The sequence below is a fragment of the Stegostoma tigrinum genome, chromosome 7, assembly GCF_030684315.1.
Source record: "Stegostoma tigrinum isolate sSteTig4 chromosome 7, sSteTig4.hap1, whole genome shotgun sequence".
Classification (NCBI taxonomy): domain Eukaryota; kingdom Metazoa; phylum Chordata; class Chondrichthyes; order Orectolobiformes; family Stegostomatidae; genus Stegostoma; species Stegostoma tigrinum.
In genome coordinates this window covers 101682183-101709043 of record NC_081360.1, presented here as the reverse complement: position 1 = coordinate 101709043, position 26861 = coordinate 101682183, and the positions used below count along the sequence as shown (strand labels likewise).

The 26861-nt window shown below is 46.4% G+C and overlaps 1 protein-coding gene across 3 annotated transcripts in view; it reads right to left on the bottom strand.

The window, feature by feature from the left end:
- catip (ciliogenesis associated TTC17 interacting protein) overlaps nt 1-26861 on the bottom strand; it is a 62731-nt gene that overhangs the window by 19259 nt on the left and 16611 nt on the right. For all 3 annotated transcript variants that reach the window (XM_059647560.1, XM_059647559.1, XM_059647561.1), the window contains exons 3-7: nt 18035-18220; nt 13023-13078; nt 9263-9349; nt 5457-5624; nt 4129-4253 (exon numbers count right to left, since the gene is read on the bottom strand). In XM_059647560.1, the coding sequence (XP_059503543.1) occupies nt 4129-4253; nt 5457-5624; nt 9263-9349; nt 13023-13078; nt 18035-18220 (622 nt within the window). The remainder of the gene's footprint in view (nt 1-4128; nt 4254-5456; nt 5625-9262; nt 9350-13022; nt 13079-18034; nt 18221-26861) is intronic.

The following is a 26861-nucleotide window of genomic DNA, read 5'->3' as shown; positions in this document are numbered from 1 at the left end:
AGTGGGGAAAACTCCATCACTGCAAAAGCAGAAATTTCTGGAGAAACTCAGCAGGTCTGGCAGCATCTTTTAAGAGAAAGCAGAGTTTTAATTCCAATGGCCCTTCTTCGGAACTGAACTTGAAATGTTAATTCTGCTCTCTCTCAACAGATGCTGCCAGGCCCGCTTAGTTTTCCCAGCAATTTCTGTTTTTCTTTCACATTACCAGCATCTGGAGTTTTTTGTTTTTGTTTATTATTCATTCACACTCCTGAATTGTGCCTTGTTGATGATGGACAAGCTTTGGAGGTGAGATATTTGCTGCAAAATTTCTAATCCTTGATCCCATCTTGTAACCACTGTATTTATATGGCTAGAAGAGTTCAGTTTCTGGTCAATGGTAGCCCCAAGGTATTGACTGTGTGATTCAGTGAAGGTAGTATCATGGGGCGATAGTTAGGTTCTCTCTTATTGGAGTGATCATTGCCTGAAACTTGTGTGACACAAATATTTGCTACTTGTCAGCCCAAGCCTGGATATTGTCCAGGGCTTCCTTTTCTTGGATGTAGGTTGCTTCACTACCTAAGGAGTTGCAAATGGAGCTGAACATTGTGAGTGGGGAGGCAGTGGTGTAGTGGTAATGTCACTGGTCTAGGAACCCAGGCTTGTGTGTTGGGGATATGGATTTGAATCTTACATTAGCACATGATGAAATTGGATAAAAATGTTGACTGCAAAAATAATTCCAGTCTCGTGGTGACCACATAACCATGTTAATTATCATAAAAATTGATCTGGGTCACTAACATCCTGCAGGGAAGAAATCTGCTGGTCTCCCCTGCACACAACTCCAAACCCACAGCAATGTGGTTGACTCGTAACTGTCATCTGGGTAATTAGGAGCAGGCAAAAAGATGCTAGCTAGCTTTACCCACATCCCACAAATGAACTTTTAAAAAATCCAATTGACTTCAATTTTTCTAGCACCTTGATACCTTAAAGTATAATCAGTCAAAACCAGCATCGGTGACAGCGGCAGTTGCTCTCGCCTTATGTCTGGATGTCAGCCTTTTTGTCCAGGTTTAAATCAAGGCTGTACTGAGATTAAAAGTTGAGTGACACTGACAGAACCTAGACTGAACATCAATAGGCAGGTTATTGTGAAGTGCTGCTAGATAACACTGCTGATGACATCTCCCTTCCATCATTTTACTGATGGTCGAGAGCAGACTGGTGGGTCCAAATGATTTGTCCAGTATTTGCGTACAGGATATGCCTGGGCATTTTTCAACAGGTTGTTTCCATTGACAGGTGAAACTAGAGCTAGAGGGCACAGCCTCAAAATAAGGCGGGGGCAGATTTAGGACTGAGTTGAGGAGGAACATCTTCATCCAAAGGGTTGTGAATCTGTGGAATTCCCTGCCCAATAAAGCAGTTGAGGCTACCTCATTAAATGTTCTTAATGCAAAGATAGATAGATTTTTCAACAGCAAAGGAATTAAGGTTATGGTGAGTTGGGCGAGTAGGTGTTGCCGAGTCCACAAATAGGTCAGCCTTGATTTTATTGAATGGCAGAGCAGGCTTGATGGGTCAGATGACATATTCATACTTCTTATGTTGCCAGGTAGATGTCTGTATTGTAGCTGTACTAGAACAGTTTGGCTAAGGGCACAGCAAGTTCAGGAGCACCAGACTTCTCCTGCAATATTTTCGGGCCTATAGGCTTTGCAGTATCCAGTTTGTTCAACCTGTTTCTTGATATCACATGGAATGCATCAATTTGGCTGAAGACTGGTGTCTATGATGCTGAGGACATTTGCAGGAGGCCAATACAATCATCCTCTCAGCATTTCTGGCTGAAGGCAGTTATACCCATTTCAGCCTTACTGTTGCACAGATATGCTGGGCTCCCACTTCATTGTGCATGGGAATATTTGTGGATCCTCCTCCTCTGATAAATTGTTTAACTGCTCTCATTTATCACAAACTGAACACAATAGGAAAGATGATCAGAGATAATGGGAACTGCAGATGCTGGAGAATCTGAGACAACAAAGTGTGGGGCTGGATGAACACAGCAGGCCAAGGAGCACAAAAGCTGACGTTTCGGGCCTAGACCCTTCATCAGAGAGGGGGATGGGGAGAGGGTTCTGGAATAAATAGGCAGAGAGGGGGAGGCGGACCAAAGATGAAGAGAAAAGAAGATAGGTGGAGAGGAGAGTATAGGTGGGGAGGTAGGGAGGTGATAGGTCAGTCCAGGGAGGACGTACAAGTCAAGGAGGTGGGATGAGGTTAGCAGGTAGGAAATGGAGGTGCGGCTTGAGGTGGGAAGAGGGGATAGGTGAGAGGAAGAACAGGTTAGGGAGGCGGGGACAAGCTGGGCTGGTTTAGGGATGCAGTGGGGGGAGTGGATGAGCTGGGCCTGCTGTGTTCATCCAGCTTCACACTTTGTTATCTTATAAAAGGAAAGATGTTATGCTTCAGTTATACGGGGCACTGAGAGATTACAACTTGAAAACTGTTGTTGGTCTCCTTAGTTAGGGAAGGACATAAATGCATTGGAGGTCACAGCAAAGCCTATAGGCCCGAAAATATTGCAGGAGAAGTCTGGTGCTCCTGAACTTGCTGTGCCCTTAGCCAAACTGTTCTAGTACAGCTACAATACAGACATCTACCTGGCAACATAAGAAGTACGAGTATGTCATCTGACCCGTCAATTATGAGTAGCCTGAGATTACTACCTTTGGGGTTGTGTTGTTAATTTTCTACCTGGTTCCCCAAATAATGTCTGCAGGATCACTATCCCCTTCCTACCTCTGCCATTGGTAGAAACATGGACCACAACTGCTAGTTGCTGACCTGTTCACAGAAGAGTGTCCAACATGTGCTCTGAGTCCTTGGCAATGGCACCTGGAAGGCAGCTTATTGTCCTGGAGTTGTATCCATGACCACAGAAAAGCATGACTGTTCTCCTAATTACAAGATTTGAATGAGTAGTATGTTGTCTTATCCATGCAGCCTGGAGTAGCTGGGTTTCCAGTGGAGTTAAGCAACGTAGGGGGTGATTTTATTCAAGTGTATAAGTTCCTGAATGGTCTTCACAAGGCAGATATGGAAAGTATGTTTTCTCTTGTAAGCGTGTCCGGAACTAAGGGGCACACTTTTAAAATGAGACAGCCCCCTTTCAGGGCTGAGAGAGGAATTCTTTTCCCCCCTCAGAGGATTGTACAGCTCTGGAACTCTTTGCTTCAGGAGACAGTGGGAGCGGAATCATTCAATACTTTTAAGAAAAGTAACGTACAGGTGCAGCACGGGGTGATGTAGGCAATTTACACGCTGGCCTTTAATAGCAGGAAGATGTGAGAACAGGACCACAGATGTCTGATAGAATTATATCGGGCATTGGTTGGGCCACACCTGGAATATTGAGTGCAGTACTGGCCTCCCCCGTATCAGAGGGAGTATGTTCTTGCTATTGAGGGAGTGCAGTAAAGGTTTACCAAACCAGGAATGATATATGAGGAGAGCTTGAGTCAGTTAGGATTGTAGTCACTGGAAGAATGAGGGGGATCCCATAGAAATCTATAAAATTTGTGCATGACTAGATGCAGGAAAATGTTTCCAGTGGTGAAAATGTCGAGAGCCTGGGGGGAGGTCATAGTTTAAGGATAAGGGGTAAACCTTTTAGGACTGAGATGAGGAGAAATTTCTTCACACAGAGAGTGGTGAGCCTGTGAATTCACTAACCTAGAAAATGGTTGAGGCCAAAACATCATGTGGCTAAAGGAATGAAGAGACTGGAGTCTGGGCAAGATTAGGGTCTTAAACTTGATGATCAGCCTAGATCTTATCGAATAGCAGAGCAGATATGAAGGGTCGAATGGCCTACTGTTGTTCCTATCTTCCATGTTTCTAAGCATAGGTGGATAGAATCTTGTCAAGCAAAGAAATCAAATGTTGTCAGGACTGGATAGGAATATAGAATTTAAAACACAAACAGTCTTATGGAACAGCCCAATCATGAGCCTCAAGCACTTAAACTGGCAAATAAAGAAATTCCGAAAAATGCGCATAAAGGATGAGCTAAATAGCTTTGTTTGGCAGCATGACACATCTGCAATACAACAGCAGAGCCTGTCCAGTACTCACCCAGAAGGCAGGAAGTTGGACTGCCAGCTCATGGGGCCACTTCTCTCTGAGTGAATTGTCCTTTGGATGCCAAGAACATCCCGCTCCTGTTTTCCGATCTTCATTGTTCTGTGTCCCAGATTCATCTGTTAAAAGGAAGCATTGTTACAGGACAAGGAAAAATCAAATATCCAGCAGTTGTTGCAATCAGTGATTCAGGAGATTATTTGTCAATTCCAGACAATTCCAGATGCATGAGATGAAAGAATGTAAATGCTGCCTTTCACATCCCCTAGGATATTTTAATATTAGCAATTGCTCCCATAAATAGCAATAGGCCTGATGATGTGCTTATCTATTTGATGTTGCTTGAGACCAGGAAGGACATGCCTGCTATTCTCAAATAACGCCTGATTCTCTTCCATCTGACTGTTTTACTAGCTCCTCAACATTATGGCATTTTCAAAAGTCAGCACTCTGTAGATATTGCACTGCAACTGTCAGTTCATACTTTCCATTCAAACCTCTGAACTGTAGTTATCAGCTCAGGCGTTAGGGTGCAAGGGTGCTAATTTCTGACACATTGTACAATCACAGGAAAATTGCTTGAGGGAGGTATTATGGACCCAAAATACCTGTACAGGCTGTTTGACTGGCCATACAAGATAGGAGTAGGAATAGACCATTCAGCCCTTTAAGCTTAAATCATATAGTCATACAGCAAAGAAGAGGCCCTTCAGCCTGGAGTGCCAATAATACATCTCTCCTACACTCCCACTTTCTAGCATTAGGGCCATTGCCTTGAATGTTATGACACTTCAAGTGCTCATCTGAGTACATTTAAAAGGTTGTGAGCTTTCTCTGCAGACCCCTGGCTATCAAGATTCTATCCCCTCTGCCTTCAAAATATTCAAAGACTCTGCTTCCATCGCATTTAAATAGAAATCCTCAAGACTCATAACCCTCCTTGAAGCAAAAACCATCTCTCTTTATTTCTTTCTTAAACGACAAAACTCTTATTTTGGAGCAGTGATTTCTGCTGTCTAATTAGTCCCATTCTCTTGCTCTCTATCCTTGACACTACTTCTAACCAAATATCTACAGACACAGATATTTCTTTTACAGGAGAATGTTGTTAAGTCAGAAAAATTGCTCCCCTTTTCTTATTTTACTGTGAATGCCCACCTTTGTCCACCTTTCCCTGACAATTACACCCCTGGAATGATGGCAGGGGCTGAGTTTACAGAAACTGAAAGCCAGATTAGTTGTGGGATGTTAATATCGTTGGTAGCCCACTCTGTGCTCAACCCTCACTCTGCTGGTTAAAGGACCCCAGACATGGCACTTACATATGTAGAAGTAGAAAGCTTCATTTCACTGTCGAAAGAAAGAAAGACCATGTCGTCGGAGAATTTGTTTCGTTGGGCTAGGATCCGTAAAAGAGCCAGGTTACTGGCCTCTGACATAAACCCAAGCATTTCTTCCAGACTGAAGGTCAAGGTCTCGGTTGTCACAGTCTGTTCAAATACAGATTAAGAGTAGACTCTTTAACATGAAACTATATAACATCAAAGTATACTGAGCTTACAGCACATAAACAGACTAACTGCTACCCATCTTTGTCTCTCCCCAACAACAAATTCCTTTCTCCCTTATACTTTTAGCCAAACTTCCTTTAAATGTGCCCAACTACTTGCCTCAACTGTTTTATGTGGGAGTGAGTTCCGACTTTTCATCAGTAAAAGGTACAGACATTTCTTCTGAAATTTCTTATTAGATTACATAAAGACCACCTTCTCCTTCTCACCCATAGCTGTAGTCTGTTTGCAAGTAAGAGTGCTTTCTACACATCTACCCCATCATCTCCATTAGGTGATGCTTCAGTCTTCTCTTAGGAGCTCCGGCCTCCTCAGCTTTTACTGATTATCACATTGACTCAATATCTTGAGGATATCAAGCAAGGAGTCTGCTTATGTGATAAACAGTCACATTGGAAGGTTGTGAAAGTCCTGTGAATCAATGCTTTCTTCAGAGTGCCACCGAGACCTTACAGTCGCAGATTCAGTCCCTAATCAATCAGCCAAGGAATTCTAATCTGCTCCTGATATCTGTGACTGTGGAGGGTAAAATTTTTACTTTGAAATTAATTTCTGGGACCTTGGAGGAAGTAGAACGTAGGTCTACAAGAATGTTGCCAGGACTTCAGGAGTTAGGTTATGAGGGCAGATTAAACAAGTTTGGCCTGCTTTCTCTAGAATTTAGAAAGTTAGAGGGTGATCTGAGCGAAGTCTTCAAGATATTAACAGGAAAAGACAAAGGGTTCCAACACATGGTCATGGGTTCTGTGGGTCCTTGTGCGGCTGGTGAATCTGATCCTAGACCCACACATTTGGCAGATGTTTCCCAAAAGTGGAATAAGTCTTTGACATTGAAATCACTGGCATTCCTTTCTCTGGTCCCTTTTCCTCTTGTCAATGGGTGTTCTCAAAGAACCGCCCTTCGTACAGGAGCTTGCTCCTGAATGCTGGGCATCTATGTTGCATTTCTTTAGGGAGTTTTTGAAATGCTTCCTTCTTCCTCCTCTCACTCAAGTGCCTTCCTTGAGCTGAGTGAAGATGATTTACTTTGGTAGTTGGAAATCAGGCATCCAAAGGACATGGCCATCCCAGTGAAGGGGTTTTGGATGATCATGGCTTCGATACTGGTGTTACTGGCTGCTTCAAGGACATTGATGTTAAGTCACCTGTCCTCCAAACTATTAATATCACCTGAGTTCAGAACTGTACCAGCAACAGGAATGTTTAGCACTTGACATCTCTTAACCATGTTCATATTATTTTCATCCAATAAAGCCTGAAGTGAAGTCTGACACCTAATGGTGCAAGGGAACAGACAACAGATATTTTACTTTAGGGTTGTATAAATATGAGACTTAGTGATATGTGGGATGTGAGTTTTGTGGAGTGTGGTTAACTGAAATGAAGCTCTTACTAAAAGTGCGGACTTGGACTATTTAAATACTGTTATCTTTATGGCTGCCCATTTGTTTTCTGAAAATAATACATGAAGAAATTCTGAAATAAAAACAGACATTGCTGGAAAATCAGAGCAAGTCTGGCAGCATCCGTGGAGCGAAATCAGAGTTAATGTTTCGGGTCTAGTGACACTTCTTCAGAACTGAAGAATGAAATTGCTGGATTGTTGTAAAAACCCACTTGGTTCATTCATGTTCCTGAGGGAGGGAAATTTGTAAATATTACTACATATGTGACTCCAGACCCATGGCAACATTTACTCTTAACTAGCTTCTGCAATGATTGAACAATTAAAGCATTCATGAAGGTGCTTCACTAGCACCTTCTTTGACAGCAGTTGGGGACAGATAACCTCTTTGTAGGTTACGTGGAACAATCCCTCTTCCGCACCTACACTGGTCCCAAACCCCACCTCTTCCTCCGTTACATTGATGACTGTATCGGCGCCGCCTGGTGCTCTCATGAGGAGCTCGAACAGTTCATCCACTTCACCAACACCTTCCACACCAAGCTCAAGTTCACCTGGGCCATCTCCTACACATCCCTCATCTTCCTGGACCTCTCTGTCTCCATCTCAGGTAACCAGCTAGAAACTGATGTCCATTTCAAGCCCATCGACTCCCACAGCTACCTAGAATACACCTCCTCCCACACACCCTCCTGCAAAAATTCCATTCCCTCTTGCCAATTCCTTCGCCTCCGCCGCATCTGCTCCCGGGATGAGTCATTCCACTCCCGTACATCTCAGATGTCCTCATTCTTCAAGGACCGCAACATTCGCCCACCAGTAGTGGTCGAGAACGTCCTCAACTGCGTCTCCCGCATTTCCCGCAACTCATCCCTCACACCCCATCCCCGCAATAAACCCCAAAAGAGAATCCCCCTCATCCTCACATACCACCCCAACAACCTCCGGATACAACGCATCATCCTCCAACACTTCCGCCATCTACAATCTGACCCCATCACTGAAGACATTTTCTCATCCCCACCCTTGTCTGCCTTCTGGAGAGACCACTCTCTCCGTGACTCCCTTGTCCGCTCCACACTCCCCTCCAACCCCACCACGCCCGGCACTTTCCCCTGCAACTGCAGGAAGTGCTACACCTGCCCCCACACCTCCTCCCTCACCCCCATTCCAGGCCCCAGATGACTTTCCACATCAAGCAGATGTTCACCTGCACATCTGCCAATGTGGTATACTGTATCCACTGTACCCGGTGTGGCTTTCTCTCCATTGGGGAAACCAAGTGGAGGCTTGGGCACCGCTTTACAGAACACCTACACTCAGTTTGCAATAAACAACTGCACCTCCCTGTCGTGAACCATTTTAACTCCCCCTCCCATTCCTTAGACAACACGTCCATCTTGGGCCTCCTGCAGTGCCACAACATTGCCACCTGAAGATTGCAGGAACAGCAACTCATATTCCACTTGGGAACCCTGCAGCCCAATGGAATCAATGTGGATTTCACAAGCTTTCAAATCTCCCCTTCCCCCACTGCATCCCAAAACCAGCCCAGCTCGTCTCCGCCTCGCTAACTTGTTCTTCCTCTCACCTATCCCCTCCTCCCACCTCAAGCCGCACCTCTATTTCCTACCTTCTAACCTCATCCAGCCCCCTTGACCTGTCTGTTCTCCCCGGACTGACCTATCCCCTCCCTACCTCCCCACCTACACTCACCTCCACAGGCTCCATCCCCGCCCTTTTAATTTGGCTGTCTCCTCTCCACCTATCTTCTCCTCTATTCATCTTCGATCCGCCTCCCCCTCTCTCCCTATTTATTTCAGAACCCTCTCCCCATCCCCCTTTTCTTATGAAGGGTCTGAGCCCGAAACGTCAGCTTTTGTGCTCCTGAGATGCTGCTTGGCCTGCTGTGTTCATCCAGCTCCACACTTTGTTATCTCGGATTCTCCAGCATCTGCAGTTCCCATTATCTCTGACAAAAGCTGGTCTTGCCAGGTTTGCTCAAATCCCAAGAACAAATAACAAAGTCTTGGTGTCAAACATTTATAATTTATGCAATTAATATTTCTGTTTTTTTGCCACGGTGAATTCTTTGATTTTCAACGCTGGGCCCTTTTACATGTTAGCACAGCTAATCCTCTCAAGGATTTACCTGTTTGGATGTGGTTTCGCACGTCACAACATAACCATGCGGTTCTCTTTTAATATCTGTTTTCTTCATCAGCGGTTGATCCTTCAGCTGTAAACAAACAAACCCGCCCCCAACCAAGGAAAGAACAAAACACACGTGAAAGAATTGTTGCCAACAGTCATCAATCATGCACAGGCCTTCTGAGGGATCTTTAATACTTTAGAGGTAACATCTCTGCGGAAAAACCTCAAAGGTAGATAGATCAGAGAATAACATCTAAGCTTCAAATTCTCCCCACTGTACAGCAATTAAACCCTGATTTACCGTCTGTAATACTGGTTTTTAAATAGGAAAGGAGCATCACTGCCAAGGCTGGCGTTTGTTGCCCATACCGAATTGAATGGCCTGCTTGATCATTTCAGAGAAATGTCAATCACAGTACTCTCGAGTCTCATATAGAACATACAACATTACAGCACAGTACACGCCCTTCGGCCCTCGATGTGCCGACCTGTCATACCGATCTCAAGCCCATCTAACCTACACTATTCCATGTACGTCCATATGCTTATCCAATGATGACTTAAATGTACCTAAAGTTGGCGAATCTACTACCATTGCAGGCAAAGCGTTCCAATCCCTTACTACTCTCTGAGTAAAGAAACTACCTCTGACATCTGTCCTATATCTTTCACCCCTCAATTTAAAGCTATGCCCCCTCATGCTCGCCGTCACCATCCTAGGAAAAAGGCTCTCCCTATCCACCCTATCTAACCCTCTGAATATTTTACATGTTTCAATTAAGTCACCTCTCAACCTCCTTCTCTCTAATGAAAACAGCCTCAAGTCCCTCAGCCTTTCCTCGTAAGACCTTCCCTCCATACCAGGCAACATCCTAGTAAATCTCCTCTGCACCCTTTCCAAAGCTTCCACATCCTTCTTATAATGTGGTCACCAGAACTGTAAGCAATACTCCAAATGCGGCCGCACCAGAGTTTTGTACAGCTGCAACATAACCTCTTGGTTCTGGAACTCGATCCCTCTATTAATAAAAGCTAAAACACTGTATGCCTTCTTAACAGCCCTGTCAACCTGGGTGGCAACTTTCAAGGATCTGTGTACATGGACACCGAGATCTCTCTGCTCATCTACACTACCAAGAATCTTATCATTAGCCCAGTACTTTGCCTTCTGGTTACTCCTACCAAAGTGCATCACCTCACACTTGTCCGCATTAAACTCCATTTGCCACCTCTCAGCCCAGCTCTGCAGCTTATCTATGTCTCTCTGCAACCTACAGCATCCTTCGTCACTATCCACAACTCCACCGACTTTAGTGTCGTCTGCAAATTTACTAAACCATCCTTCTACGCCCTCATCCAGGTCATTTATAAAAATGACAAACAGCAGTGGACCCAACACCGACCCTTGCGGTACATCACTAGTAACTGGAATCCAGGATGAACATTTCCCATCAACTACCACCCTCTGTCTTCTTTCAGCAAGCCAATTTCCGATCTAAACTGCTATATCTCCCACAATCCCATTCCTCCGCATTTTGTACAATAGCCTATTGTGGGGAACCTTATCGAACGCCTTGCTGAAATCCATATACACCACATCAACCGGTTTACTCTCATCTACCTGCTTGGTCACCTTCTCAAAGAACTCAATAAGGTTTGTGAGGCACGACCTACCCTTCACAAAACCGTGCTGACTATCCCTAATCAAATTATTCTTTTCTAGATGATTATAAATCCTATCCCTTATAACCTTTTCCAACACTTTACCAACAACTGAGGTAAGGCTCACTGATCTATAATTACCAGGGTTGTCTCTACTCCCCTTCTTGAACAGGGGAACCACATTTGCTATCCTCCAGTCATCTGGCACTATTCCTGTAGAATCTCAACTATGTTAGAACAGGGAATGATACTTTTTTCTGAGAGAATGCAAGAGGACCTGATGGATTTATCTGACAATCAATGTTAATTTCATGGTTACCATTAATAAGACTGTCTTTCAATTCTAGATTTATTAATGGAATTTAAATTCTTCTAGCTGCCATGGTAGGATTTGAACCCAAGTCATTTGATTAAATCCCTGGATTACTAATGTAATGTAATCTCTGGGTCCACATGAACTTTATATCCTAGTGTCTTAAAAGAGTTGGCTAAGGAGGGAATAGGTGCGCTGGTCTTATCTTTCCAAAATTCGTTAGACCATGGAAAAGTTCTATCAGATCAGGGAGTGGCAAATATAACCTGTCTATTCAAGAAGGGAGGGAGATGGAAAAGAGGAAACTAGCGGCCAATTAGCTTGAGATAACACAGTGTGGAGCTGGAGGAACACAGCAGGCCAGGCAGCATCAGAGGAGCAGGAAAGTTGATATTTTGGGTCAGGTCCCAAACCAAAATGTCAGCTTTCCTGCTCCTCTGATGCTGCCTTGCCAGCTGTGTTTCTTCAGCTCCATGCTGTGTTATCTCTGATTCCAGCATCTGCAGTTCTTACTATCTCTGAGCCAGTTAGCTTGCCATCTGTTGTGGGCAAGCTGTTGAAGTCAATCATTAAAGGAGTCATAACTGGGCACTTGGAAAAACTCAAGTTAATTGTGACGAGTCAGCAAGGAGTTGAGAAAAAGAAACTGTATTTCATCAGTTTATTGGAATTCTGTAAAGGAGCAACATGCACACTGGATTAAGGGGAACCTGTTAATGTACTGTACCTGGATTGTCAGAAGGCATGTGACAAGATTTCACATAGAAGCTTATTGCATAAAGTTGGACTTCCATGGTGCATGAGGTAACGTAATAGCATGAACAGAATGTTGGCTGGCTAGCAAAAAACAGGGTATTACACAAACATTTTATTTTCAAATTGGCAGCATGTGACAAGTGGGATCTAACACAGGGGTCTGTGGTGGATCCTCAACTTTTAAAAAAAATTATATCAACGGCTTAAATGAGACGATCAAAGGCATGATGGCTTTTTTTTTCCTGTGAAGTGGGTGTCGCCGGCTTGGCCAGCATTTATTGCCATCTCTATTTGTCCTTGAAAAGGTGGTGTCAGGCTGCCTTCTTGAATTGCTGCAGTGTTGTTGGAGCTGTATTCATTCAGGCAAGTGGGGGTTACTCCATCGTACTTCTGAATTGTGCCTTGTAGATGGTGGACAGGCTTTTAGGAGTCAGAACTTGAGTGACTTGCCAGAGAATCTCTAGCCATAATTACTCAATGTACATATTCTAAAAATTCACAAAATTGTTGGGTTGCTGCTAAAAACTGAACTGGCTTTCTGATGTCCTTTAGGAGAAGAAACAGTGCAGTCCTGCTGTACAGTCTATGCCTTTAGATGGCACCAATGATATATACTAGTGTGACTGATGCCTGAGCACTGTGATATGGAACAGTAAGGCACTCAGTGGCACTCTAATCCAACAGCTCCAGTCATTGACACCTCCTCAGGCCAACTAAAGGAGAAATGCTGGTGTTGCCAGCAATACAATAGATCAGGAGAATTAATTTTTAAAAATGGTCAACAACTGAATCAACAAAACAACTATCTTGCAGAAGGCTGTGAAGGAAAAGCTCTCAACCAGGCAGTGAATGGGATTTGTCAGGAGAGAGAATTCATGGAATACAACGTACGTGTTCTCACTACTGTTTGGATAAGAATTTTCTCTTGAATTACTTTCTGTGTTTATTTGCAACTAAAGCCCCTAGTTTTAGAGTCTGCCACATAAGTGAAAATGTCAAAGACAAAGGTAGTAAGACAATAAAGTACCTTGATATATTCCTGGTGATACTGTTCCAATGTTTCAAGCTCAAGAGAAATGTAAGCTGTAAAACAAAGCCATGCAAATGAAGTTAATTGAAAGAGCTTTTAAGATTGTTCCTTGGGATGTGGCATCACTGGCAATGTTAAAAATTGTTGCCAATACCTTAATGCCTTTAAAGTGAGTGGCTTGCACAACCATTTCAGAGGGGGTTTTGAATCAATCATATTGCCATGGGTCTGGAGTCACATGTACATAGAACACAGAACAATACAGCACAGTACAGGCCCTTCAGCCTACAATGTTGTGCCGACATATTCTCCTACTAAGATCAAACTACCCTGTGTACCGTACATTTTACTATCCTCCATGTGCCTATCCAAGAGTCGCTTAAAAGTCTCTAATGTATCTGACTCCACTACCACCGCCGGCAGCACAATCCATGCACCCAACACACTCTGCGTAAAGAACCTACCCCTGACATCTCCCCTGTACCTTCCTCCAATCACCTTAAAAATGCCCCCTCGTAATAGTCATTTCTGTCAGATGCAGGTAACGATGGCAGATTTTCTTTTCTAAAGGACATTAGTAAACCACATGGGTTTTTAGAACAATCAATGATAGTTTTATGTTGACCATCTTGATTTTCCAGATTTTATTACATGGATTTAAATTCAATCAGCTGTCGTGGTGGGATTTGCACCTTGAGCACTGGCCTCGGCTTCTGAATTACTTATCCAATGTCATTGTCAACGTGCCATCATCTTCCCCAAGCTTTATACACAGTGTTGCTTCATACAGACAACAAAAGTTCACTGGATCTACTCCCTGAGCAGGGAGAAACCAACCAAATTGGCCATAGTTCCAACCGTGGTTCAACAGCCAGCAATTTGGAATACTGTTAAAATATCCCCGAAATTAAAAGTTTGTCGGCAGTGAAATAGACCATAAAATGTTGGACTGCTGTTACAAACTGAACTGGCTTTCTGATGTCTTTTAGGAAAAGGGTCCTGTTGTGTAATTTACACCTTTAAATGATGCCTGAACTATGTCATTGTGGTTGATTCCCCAGCAATGTTATGTTGAACATAACCCAACAGGTCACAGCCATTGACACCTCCTCAGGGCGACTAAAGGACAGGTGATACATGCTGGCCTTGCCAAAGATTCACCAAAGATCCTCAGACAGTACCTTCCAAACCCATGAATATTTCCATCTAAAAGGACAAGGGCAGCAGATATATGGGAACACCACCACCTTCAAGTTCCCCTCCAAGCCACTCAACGTCCTGACTTGGAAATATATCGCTGTTCCTTCATTTTCACAGGGGCAAAAACCTGGATTTCCCTCCCTGACGGCATTGTGGGTCAACCCACAACAGGAGGACTGCAGTGGTTCAAGAAGGCAGCTCCCGCCACCTTCTCAGGGGTAAGTCAGGATGGGCAAGGAATATTGGGCCCAGCCAGTGATGCCCACATCCCACAAAACAATTTTTTTTAAGAAAACCAACATCAGGAGAAATAATTTTTAAAAGATGATTATCAAGTGAGTCAGTGAAGCCAATGTCTTTTAGAAGATTGCTGAGGACAAGTTTTCATCCAGGCAATGAGCAAGGATTTGTCAGGGGACAGACTTCACAGAATTGCAGAATTGGTGCAGCACTGAAGGTGGTCATTCTATCCATCAAATTGGCAGTGGCTCTCTGAATGGGTTATTCACTCAACGTCATGCCGCTACCTTCATCCCATAAACATGTATGTTGCTCCTCTCCAAATAACACTCCTTTTTGAAAGCCTCAAATGTATCTGTCGCTCCCGTACTCAGAGGACACTGTATTTCAGATCCTAGACACTCATTGAACAGTATACATTTTCTTCTCAGCATCCCACTTTTGCTTCTTTTACCAATTACTTTAAATCTGTGCCCTCTCATTCTCAATCTTCTCTCAGTTGGGAACAGTGTCTTCTGTCTACTCTATCCATACCCCTCCTGATTTTGTACTCCGCTATTAGATGTATTTAACTGAATTCTTCAAATTTAATTCTTTACTCAATTACTGCTTAAAGTAAGAACAACTTCACATTTCTGTGAGAGAGATAATGGGAACTGCAGATGCTGGAGAATCCAAGATAATAAAGTGTGAAGCTGGATGAACACAGCAGGCCAAGCAGCATCTCAGCCTTTTCACAGCCTCAGGCAATCTTAAGGTGATTCACAGCCAGTTAAATACTTTTGAAATGTAATTTATGTTGTAATGTGGGAAAATAGAGTAGCAAATTTATGCTCAGTAAGCCCCTGCCCACAGGAATGTGATAAATGACTGGATAATATCCAGTAATTGTTCAGTTGAGGGATAAATATTGGCCAGTTTAACATCAAGAAATCCCCTGCAATTCTTCAAAATAGCTACTTGGGTTCTCTCAGACTGATCAGCATGGCCTTACGTTTCATGGAAAGGTGGCACCTCTGACAGTGCAACATTCCCTTAATACTGCACTGGAGAGTCAGCCTGGATAACATGCCCAAGTCTTCGGTGTTGCACTTGCAGACACAACGTTTCAACTGATTACTGTCTTTATCAATCTCACCTTGCCAACTATATCAATAAGAATAAAATAAAAAACAAAAGATCTGCAGGTGCTGCATACTGTATCAGAAACAAAACCAGAAATTGCTGGAAAAGTCAGCAAATCTGGCCGCATCTGTGGAGAGAAATTACAGTTAATATTTTGTGTTGAGAGACCCTTCCTCAGAACTGATGGTAGCTAGGAAAATTTCTATATAAATGCAGAAGACAGGATGGCAGGTGGGGAGCAAGGAGTAAACAATAGGTGGGGATAGAGGCCAAAGGTAGAGAACAGTTGGACAAAGGAGTGGATAACAATTTGGCTAAGAGCGTGAATAGCTATTAATGGGGGACTTTTAGTGCCAGTGAAGGTGAATGTAGGTGGGGATTTGGGGGGGGATAGGTCAGTCCAGGGAGGATGGACAGGTCAGAGGGGTGGGATGAGGTTAGTGGGTAGAGGATGGGGGTGGGGGTTGAGATGAGAGGAAGAACAGTTTAGGGAAGCGGGGCTAGCTGGGCTGGCTATGGCATGTAGTCGGGGGAAGGGAGATTTTGAAGCTTGTGAAATCCGCATTGATACCCTTGGGCAGCAGAGTTCCCAAGCGAAATATGAGATGCTGTTCCTGCATCTTTCAGGTGGCAATGCAGGAGGCCCAGGATGGACATGTCGTCCAAGGAGTGGGGTGGGGAATTGAAATGGTTCGCGACTGGGTCGTGTAGTTGTTTGTTGCGAACACAGCGCAGGTGTTCTGCAGGTAGTTCTCCTACAATGCAATAGTTGCATTCTTCAGTGACCTCCTGCCATAGAAAATTGTGTTGTAAGGAAACTACTGTAGAAAATCACTTTCGCTGTACAGCAGAAAGTTTGCATTGTCCAAACAGCATCCACTATTCATCAACCGCATTACAGCCAATTTGCATTAATGAAACACGCACTATAGCAGAACTATCTGTACTAGATTGATGCCTGGAATGAGTGAGTTGTCTTATGAGGAAAAGCTGTACATGCTGGGTTTGTTTCTGCAGGAGTTTAGAAGAGGGTGGGATGACTTGATTGACGTGTATAGGAGAGTGAATAGTTTCGAAGAGGTTCATGTGGAAACAGTGTTTCCTGTAATGGGTCAGTCCAGAGCTAGGGGCCACTGTTTTAAAAACAGAAATAACCCTTTCAGGGCTGCGGGCTGAGCAACTTTGGAACTCCCTGCCTCAGAAGGTGGTGTCATTGAATATTTTTATGACAAAAAGTGGATTTTTTTTATTCATTCACAGCTGTGGACATTGCTATCTGGGCCAGCACTTGTGGCCCATCTCTAACTGCCACTTGACCTGACTGGCTTGCTAAGATCATTTCAGAGGGCAGTTAAGAGCCTTATTCTAAGACCTTGTTATAAGTTCAGAATCACATGCAGGCCAAATGTGCAAGGACAACAGATTTCCTTCCCCAAAGGCCATTTGAGAACCAGATGGTTTTTTTACAACAATTAACAATGGTGGTCATTAAGGGAGTCTTCAATAGCAGATTCTCATTAAATTAAATGTAATTACATTTGAAACAACGACACCATCCTGTATCTCTGGATTATTGGTCCAGTGTCAGTACCACTACCCCATCACCTCCCCTTTTGTTAGGCAAGGGAATCAAGGGTCATCAGGTATGATGGGAATCTGGAATCCAAAATACAAACAGATCAGCCAAGATCATACTGAATGGTGGAGCAGGGTCAAGGTCTACTTCATTTCATAAGTTTGTTTCATGTGTTCAGCACCAAACCAGTCAGAACACAATTCTTGGTCTGTGTTGATTTCAGCCAGGGTGCCATCAGTTGGCACTAACTCTGAGTTACTGAAAAATAACGAACCAGGGTTTCTGCTTCTGACTATTATCCAGTGAGCCCTTGGTAACAGAGATAATAGGAACTGCAGATGCTGGAGAATCCAGCCCTTGGCAACAGACAAGTTACTTTTCAGGAAAAGCTCAGCGGGTTCTGGCAGCACCTGTGAAATCAGAATTAACGTTTCGAGTTTGATGACCCTTCCTCGGAACGTGAACCCGAAATGTTAACTCTGATTTCTCTTCACAGATGCTGCCAGAATTTGCTGAACTTTTCCAGCAACTTCTGTTTTTGTTTCTGATTCACAGCATCCACAGTTCTTTTGGTTTTTATTTAGATTACTCTTCAATCTGACTTGTCCAGTTCTAACATCAACTGGATATTACCTTATTATAATTGGTGCCACTAGATCATAGAAATGATACAGTCAAGCGGCCTCCTGACTTTTGCAGACTAAACTGCACATGAAAGACTGCTAGAATGAAGAGGGTTTCCCAATGCCAATGGAAGTGCATGCCAGTTGAAGCCAGTGTTTAAAGGAAATGAGAAGGGAAATTAGGAAAGGAAGTCTGATAATCACTTAAGCTGTGCTATAAATTCTGGAATCCAACAGTGACTTACCTGAGATGGATGTTCCACATGGGATAGAGTCAATGGACCCGTGGCTGTTAGCATGAATACTAAGACCTGGGAAACTATGATACAAGATAGGCTGCATCGTGACAGTAAATTCACCAATCTCTTTCCCTGTATCAGAAACCGTCATCAGGGTCTCTGTGAAGTAAATATTCTTGAATTCCTCCGGCACTGAAACACACAATTCATCAGCAGTGTTATTAAAAATAGTCAATACAGTGCTCTACCCCCAGGGGCATCTGGATTCCATTACATGCCCCGGACTGAGACAACAACATATTCCATTTATATGGGAAAATAAAACAAAGAACAGGGGGATGTTGGAAATCTAAAACCGAAACAACAAATGCTCAAAAAACTCAGCAGTCTGGCAACATCTGTGGGAGAAAACAAAGTTAATGTTTTGAGTCCAGCGACCCTTAAGGTTTCAGCAAAGACTCATAGCTCGGGCTGTGGGTGAGGTTGCTGACTTGCTCACCGAGCTGGCTTGTTCTTGTTCAGATGTTTTGTCACCATGCTAGGTAATTTTATTAGTGAGGCCTCTGATGAAGTGATGTTATTCTACTCCGCTTGGAATTCATACTGTCCGGTCCGCTATGGTGAGTAGTATCATTTCCGATTTTGTTCTGTATCGGTTTGTATTTGGGGTCCAATTCTATATGTTTGTTGATTGCATTATGTGGTTCTCAAACTATCTCCATCCAACTGACCAAAATCTGTGTGCTTAGATCCAACCTTGACTTTGTTATTAAGCCTGTTGATAAGAGTGATGCTGCTGTAATCTGGCATCTCATCATTGCAGAGGCTGAGCGCTACCTCTCTGATGCCTCCTCCTATCTTTCCCTGGGCCACAACAACGGCACATCAGGTCATTGTATTAATTATGATAACTGACCTCATTTCATCTGGTGATCTGCCCCCCACCCCCCTCACTGCCTCCAAGCTGGCAGTTCCCCATACAGCTCACTTCTACCTTGTTCCTAAAATCCACCAACAGGACTGCCTGGATGGACCCATTGTTTCAGCCTGCTCCTGACCCTCAGAACTCGACTCTTCCTACCTTGGTAACAATGGTCCTGGGGAACCGTCAGTTGAAGAAGAAAGTGGGCATTTCGAAGGTTCCTAGTTGAAGTTGGCCTCATCAGAACATATGCAATGGGAATGGAGTAACTGAAAGAATGGAATGGAGTCCCTGGTCCAGTCCTCTGATGCTTTATGCCAGTTTCAGAATTTTCAGTTTGCAGGGTCCAGCGGCCTCCTCATTACCATGGATGTGTAATCCCTTTACACGTCCATTCTCCACCAGGATGGTCTCAGGCCTCCCTGCTTCTTCCTGAAGTAAAGGCCTGAACTGTACCCACCCACCATTGCTCTCTTTTGCTCGTCCTCACCCTCAACAATATCTCTTTAACTCCTCTCATTTTCTTCAGGTAAGGGGGTGGCCATGGGTACCCGCATGGGTCCCAGTTATGCCCTTCTCTTGTGGGGTACATGGAATATTCCTTGTTCCAGTCCTATTCCACCCACACCCACAACTTCTTTTTCCAATATATCGATGAGAACATCAGTCCTGATGCTCTCTCTCATCCAGAATGGGAAAAGTTCATTGATTTTGTTTCCAATTTCCACCCTGCCCTCACTTTCACCTGGTCAATCTCTGACTCCTCCTTTCCCTTCCTCAACATCTGTTTCTATTTATGGGGTTAGGTTGGCCACTAATATCCATTACAAGCCCACTGATTCCCACAGCTACCTGGACTGTACATCATCACATCCCACTTCCTGCAAAGACTCCAACCCATTCTCTCAGTTCCTCTGTTTCCATCACATATGTTCTGATGAGGCCAACTTTGACAAGTGAGCCTTCAAAATGCCCACCTTCTTCCTCAACTGAGGATTCCCCAGCTCCGTTATTGACAGGGCCCTCAACCAGGTCCGATTTGCACTTCCGCCCTCATCCCTTCCCTTTCCTCCCACAACAGCGATAGAGTTCCCCTTATCCTCAACGACCATCCCACCAGCATCCACATCCAGAAGATCATCAGACGCCATTTCCGCCACCTCCAGCGAGGTGCCACCACCAGATACATATTCCCCTCCCCTCCCTTGTTTGTTTTCTGCAAAGACCATTCCCTCTGGTACACCCTGGTCCACTCTTCCTTGGCTCTCAATTGCCCTCTACAGCCCCATGGCACCATTCCCTGAAACCGCTGAAGGTGTAACACCTGCCAATTTACCACCTCCCTCCCCAGCACCCAAAGGCCCAAACATACCTTCCAGGCGAAGCACCACTTTACCTGCACTTCCCACAATCTAGTCTACTGTGTACGCTGCTCACAAGTGGTCTCTTCTATATTGGGGAAACAAAGCATAGACTGGGTGCCCACTTCACAGAACATCTATGTTCTGCTGTAAGAAAAGATACTGAGCGTCCAGTTGCCTGCCACCTTGTCCCTTGGCCAACATCTCTGTCTCAGGTTCCAGCAAATGTTCCAGCAAAGCTCAGCGCAAGCTGGAAGAACAGCACCTCATTTTCCGCTTGGGGATCCTGCAGCCCTCTGGACTCAATACCAAGTTCAGTAATTTTAGGCCTAAACTCTCCCATTGCCTAGCTCCCTACCCCACACACCAGGCCTTGTTATCACTTTTAACACAGTGTGGAGTTGGAGGAATACAGCAGGCCAGGCAGCATCAGTGGAGCAGGAAAGTTGACGTTTTGGATTGGGACCCTTCTTCAGAAATTTCAGAAGAAATGTCAAATTTCCTGCTCCTCTGATGCTGCCTGACCTGCTGTGTTCCTCCAGTCCGCACTGTGTTATCTCTGACTCTAGCATCAGCAGTTCTTATTATCTCTGAGTTTGTAATCACATAGTCTGCCATTACCCATTATCTATTGGTAGCCACTAGCAGTCTCCATTAACCCTCCTAGCCAGATCATTATCAACTCCTTCGTCTGTCCAACTGGTCTTCTCGCTCTTTGGGCTCTATCCCTACCTATCACTTACTCCTTAAACCCTCCCTTAACCCTATCTTCTGCATATAAACTGACATTTTCTTAGCTACTATCAGTTCTGAGGAAGGGTCACCGCACTTGAAACGTTAACTCTGATTTTTCTTCAAAGATGCTGCTGGGTTGGCTGAGCTTTTCCAGCAATTTCTGTTTTTGACCCTTCTTCAGAACTGTTTTCAGTCACTGGACGCGACATGTTAACTCTGCTTTCTCTCTAGAGACATTGCCAGATTTGCTGATTTTCTCCAGCAAATTTCTGTTTTTGTTTCAGATCTCCAGGATCCATAGTTCTTTGTTTAAGATGACTTTCACAGATTAAGTACCAAGTTTGTGCTTTGCCTGCACTCAGAGTGTGTAGTTAAGGCAAGCCTTATTCTCTATCCGACCCCATGCTGTCACTCATCTGGGACCATTTGATGAGGACCATTGTACAGGTGACACTACTCTGGATCTAAACTCATGCCGAAGTGTTTGACAGAAACAGTGGAGAGACAGCTATACTTTCAGTTTAAAACAATGGAGCGAGATCTGTATCTAATGTGCACTGTACGTGTTGTGGGAGTGTTTGATGGAGATAGCGTACAGAGTTCTTTACTTGCAGTTTAAAAGAGTGGAGGCAGCCTTACACCGTATCTAACCCCATGCTGTCCCTGTCTTGGGAGTGTTTGATGGGGACAGTGTTGAGGGAACATTACTCGATATCAAACCCCATGATGTACCTGTCCTGGGGTTGTTTGATGGGGCAGTGTGGAGGAAGGTTTACTTTCAACTTAAAACAGTAGCAAGAACTTTATTCTGTCTCTAATCCCATGTTGAATTTCTCCTATGAGTATTTGATGGAGACACTGAACAGGATGCTTTACCTTCTTTTTAAAAGAGGGACCTTTACTCTGCACTTAATCCACACTCAATACCTTCCTGGGAAGAGGGAAACTGTTATATTGATGACTGTATCAGCACCGCCTCTTGCTCCCACGAGGTGCTCAAACAGTTCATCCACTTCACCAACACCTTCCACCCCAACCTCAAGTTCACCTGGATCATCTCTGATACCTCTCTCACCTTCCTGGGCCTCTCTGTTTCCAACTCTGGCAACTACCTGGAAACTGATACCCATTTCAAGCCCACCAACTCCCACAGCTACTACCCCTCCAACCTCCGGATCCAACGCATCATCCTCCGACACTTCTGCCATCTGCAATCCAACCCTACCACCAAAGACAATTTTACCTCCCCACCCTTGTCTGCTTTCTGGAGGGACTCCCTTGTCCACTCCACATTCCCCTCCATCCCCACCACACCTGGCACTTTTCCCTGAGACGACAGGAAGTGTTACACCTGCCCCCACACCTCCTCCCTCACCCTCATCCTATACCCCAAGAAGACTTCTGCATCAAGCAGATGTTCACCTGCACATCTGCTAATGTGGTATACTGTATCCACTGTTCCCGTTGTGGCCTCCTTTACATTGGGGAAACCAAACAGAGGCTTGGGGACTGCTTTGCAGAACGCCTACGCTTTGTTTGCTATAAACAACTGCACCTCCCAGTCGCGAACCATTTCAACTCCCCCTCGCAATCCTCAGACGACATGTCCATCCTGGGCCTCTTGTAGTGCCACAATGATGCTACCCGAGGGTTGCAGGAACAGCACCTCATATTCTGCTTGGGAACGCTACAGCCCAATGGTATCAATGTGGACTTCACAAGCTTCAAAATCTCCCCTCTCCCTACTGCATCCCAAAACCAGCCAAGCTTGTCCCTGCCTCCCTAACCTGTCCTTCCTCCCGCTTATCCCCTCCTCCCACCTCAAGCCCCACCACCATCTCCTACCTACTAGCCTCATCCTGCCCCCTTGACCTGCCCGTCCTCCCTGGACTGACCTATCCCCTCTCCAACTCCATCCCCACCTCTTTGACCTGTCTGTCTCCTCTCCACCTATCTTCTTCTCTATCCATCTTCTATCCACTGATCCAGATCCTTTATCTAAACCTGTCACCTATTTTCTAAGGATCTGTATCCCTCTGCTCCCTGCCCATTCCTGTATCTATCTAGAGTGCTATAGTGCCCGCCTCTACCACCTCCGCTGGCAACGTGTTCCAGGCACCCACCACCCTCTGTGTAAAGAGCTTTCCACGCATATCTCCTTTAAACTTTTCCCCTCTCACCTTGAAATCGTGATCCCTAGTAATTGAGTCCCCCACTCTGGGAGAAAGCTTCTTGCTATCCATCCTGTCTTGACGATTCTCATGATTTTGTAGACCTCAATCAGGTCCCCCTTTCAACCTCCATCTTTCTAATGTAAATAACCTTAATCTACTCAACCACTCTTCATAGCTAGCACCCTCCACACCAGGCAACGTCCTGGTGAAACTCCTCTGCACCCTCTCCAAAGCATCACATCCTTTTGGTAATGTGGCGACCAGAGCTGTACGCAGCTTTCCAAATGTGGTCGAAACAAAGTCCTATACAACTATAACATGACCTCAGAGATAATGGGAACTGCAGATGCTGGAGATTCCAAGATAATAAAATGTGAGGCTGGATGAACACAGCAGGCCAAGCAGCATCTCAGGAGCACAAAAGCTGACGTTTCGGGCCTAGACCCTTCATCAGAGAGGGGGATGGGGGGAGGGAACTGGAATAAATAGGGAGAGAGGGGGAGGCGGACCGAAGATGGAGAGTAAAGAAGATAGGTGGAGAGGGTGTAGGTGGGGAGGTAGGGAGGGGATAGGTCAGTCCAGGGAAGACGGACAGGTCAAGGAGGTGGGATGAGGTTAGTAGGTAGCTGGGGGTGCGGCTTGGGGTGGGAGGAAGGGATGGGTGAGAGGAAGAACCGGTTAGGGAGGCAGAGGCAGGTTGGACTGGTTTTGGGATGCAGTGGGTGGGGGGGAAGAGCTGGGCTGGTTGTGTGGTGCAGTGGGGGGAGGGGATGAACTGGGCTGGTTGAGGGATGCAGTGGGGGAAGGGGAGATTTTGAAACTGGTGAAGTCCACATTGATACCATATGGCTGCAGGGTTCCCAGGCGGAATATGAGTTGCTGTTCCTGCAACCTTCGGGTGGCATCATTGTGGCAGTGCAGGAGGCCCATGATGGACATGTCATCAAGAGAATGGGAGGGGGAGTGGAAATGGTTTGCGACTGGGAGGTGCAGTTGTTTGTTGCGAACTGAGCGGAGGTGTTCTGCAAAGCGGTCCCCAAGCCTCTGCTTGGTTTCCCCAATGTAGAGAAAGCCGCACCGGGTACAGTGGATGCAGTATACCACATTGGCAGATGTGCAGGTGAACCTCTGCTTAATGTGGAATGTCATCTTGGGGCCTGGGATGGGGGTGAGGGAGGAGGTGTGGGGACAAGTGTAGCATTTCCTGCGGTTGCAGGGGAAGGTGCCGGGTGTGGTGGGGTTGGAGGGCAGTGTGGAGCGAACAAGGGAGTCACGGAGAGAGTGGTCTCTCCGGAAAGCAGACAGGGGTGGGGATGGAAAAATGTCTTGGGTGGTGGGGTCGGATTGTAAATGGCGGAAGTGTCGGAGGATAATGCGTTGTATCCGGAGGTTGGTAGGGTGGTGTGTGAGAACGAGGGGGATCCTCTTGGGGCGGTTGTGGCGGGGGCGGGGTGTGAGGGATGTGTCGCGGGAAATGCGGGAGACGCGGTCAAGGGCGTTCTCAATCACCGTGGGGGGGAAGTTGCGGTCCTTAAAGAACTTGGACATCTGGGATGTGCGGGAGTGGAATGTCTTGTCGTGGGAGCAGATGCGGCGGAGGCGGAGGAATTGGGAATAGGGGATGGAATTTTTGCAGGAGGGTGGGTGGGAGGAGGTGTATTCTAGGTAGCTGTGGGAGTCGGTGGGCTTGTAATGGACATCAGTTACAAGCTGATTGCCTGAGATGGAGACTGAGAGGTCCAGGAAGGTGAGGGATGTGCTGGAGATGGCCCAGGTGAACTGAAGGTTGGGGTGGAAGGTGTTGGTGAAGTGGATGAACTGTTCGAGCTCCTCTGGGGAGCAAGAGGCGGCGCCGATACAGTCATCAATGTACCGGAGGAAGAGGTGGGGTTTGGGGCCTGTGTAGGTGCGGAAGATGGACTGTTCCACGTAACCTACAAAGAGGCAGGCATAGCTGGGGCCCATGCGGGTGCCCATGGCCACCCCCTTAGTCTGTAGGAAGTGGGAGGAGTCAAAAGAGAAGTTGTTGAGTGTGAGGACGAGTTCCGCTAGGCGGATGAGAGTGTCGGTGGAGGGGGCCTGGTCGGGCCTGCGGGACAGGAAGAAGCGGAGGGCCTTGAGGCCATCTCCATGCGGAATGCAGGTGTACAGGGACTGGACGTCCATGGTGAATATGAGGTGTTGGGGGCCAGGGAATTGGAAGTCCTGGAGGAGGTGGAGGGCGTGGGTGGTGTCACGGACATAGGTGGGGAGTTCCTGGACCAAAGGGGAGAAAATGGAGTCCAGATAGGTGGAGATGAGTTCGGTGGGGCAGGAGCAGGCTGAGACGATGGGTCGACAAGGGCAGGCAGGTTTGTGGATTTTGGGAAGGAGATAGAATCGGGCCGTGCGGGGTTGGGGAACAATGAGGTTGGAGGCTGTGGGTGGGAGGTCCCCTGAGGTGATGAGGTCATGAATGGTGTTGGAGATGATGGTTTGGTGCTCGGGTGTGGGGTCATGATCGAGGGGGCAGTAGGAGGTGGTGTCGGAGAGTTGGCGTCTGGCCTCGGCGATGTAGAGGTCAGTACGCCATACTACCACTGCGCCACCCTTGTCTGCGGGTTTGATGGTGAGGTTGGGGTTGGAGCGGAGGGAGCGGAGGGCTGCCCGTTCTACGGGGGAGAGGTTGGAGTGGGTGAGAGGGGTGGAGAGGTTGAGGCGGTTAATGTCTCGACGGCAGTTGGAGATGAAGAGGTCGAGGGAGGGTAGGAGGCCTGGGGGTGGTATCCAGGAGGAGGACTTGTGTTGGAAGCGGGTGAAGGGGTCAGTGGAAGGAGGGTTGGGTTCCCGGTTGAAGAAGTAGGCATGGAGGCGAAGACGGCGGAAAAACTGCTCTGTGTCCGACCGTGACTGGTATTCGTTGATGTGTGGTTGTAGGGGGACAAAGGTGAGCCCCTTGCTCAGGACTGACCGTTCGTCCTCAGTCAGTGGGAGGTCTGGGGGGATGGTGAAGATTCGGCAGGGCTCAGGGTGGCTGTCTCCTCTGGGGTTACAGGCTGTGGAGGTTGTGGGCGGAGCGATGATGTCGTCGGCCGTGGGAGGGGTTCCGTCGGCGTCGACCGTGGGCGGGGTTCCGTCGGCGTCGACCGTGGGCGGGGTTCCGTCGGCGTCGACCGTGGGCGGGGTTCCGTCGGCGTCGACCGTGGGCGGGGTTCCGTCGGCGTCGACCGTGGGCGGGGTTCCGTCGGCGGTGGGAGGATCGGGGTGGGCGGCAGCAGCTGAGGTGAGGGTGGTGTGTGGGCTGTAGTACCTGGAAGTGGAGGCGGTGACTGCAGCAGCGGTTCCGGAAGTGGTGTGGCCGGCGGAGGCGGATGTGACGTCATCGGTGGGGTCTCCGGCCGTGTCCTCATGGTCAATGGCGGCGGGTGCATGGTGGGGGAGGGGCAGGGACTGAGTCGGGATTTGGGAGGCGCAGGAATCCTCTTGTGGGTGGCAGGGGCCAGTGAGTTGGTTGTACTTACGATTTTTGGTGTCCAGTAAAGCTGAGTGGAACTGGGTGTTCAGTCTGTGGATCCTGCGGAGGATAAAAAACAGCAGGGGTCCTGTGCAGGTCTGGGAGAGGGAGGCTCTGAGCTGGGGCAGGCTGGATTGCAGTGCCTGGA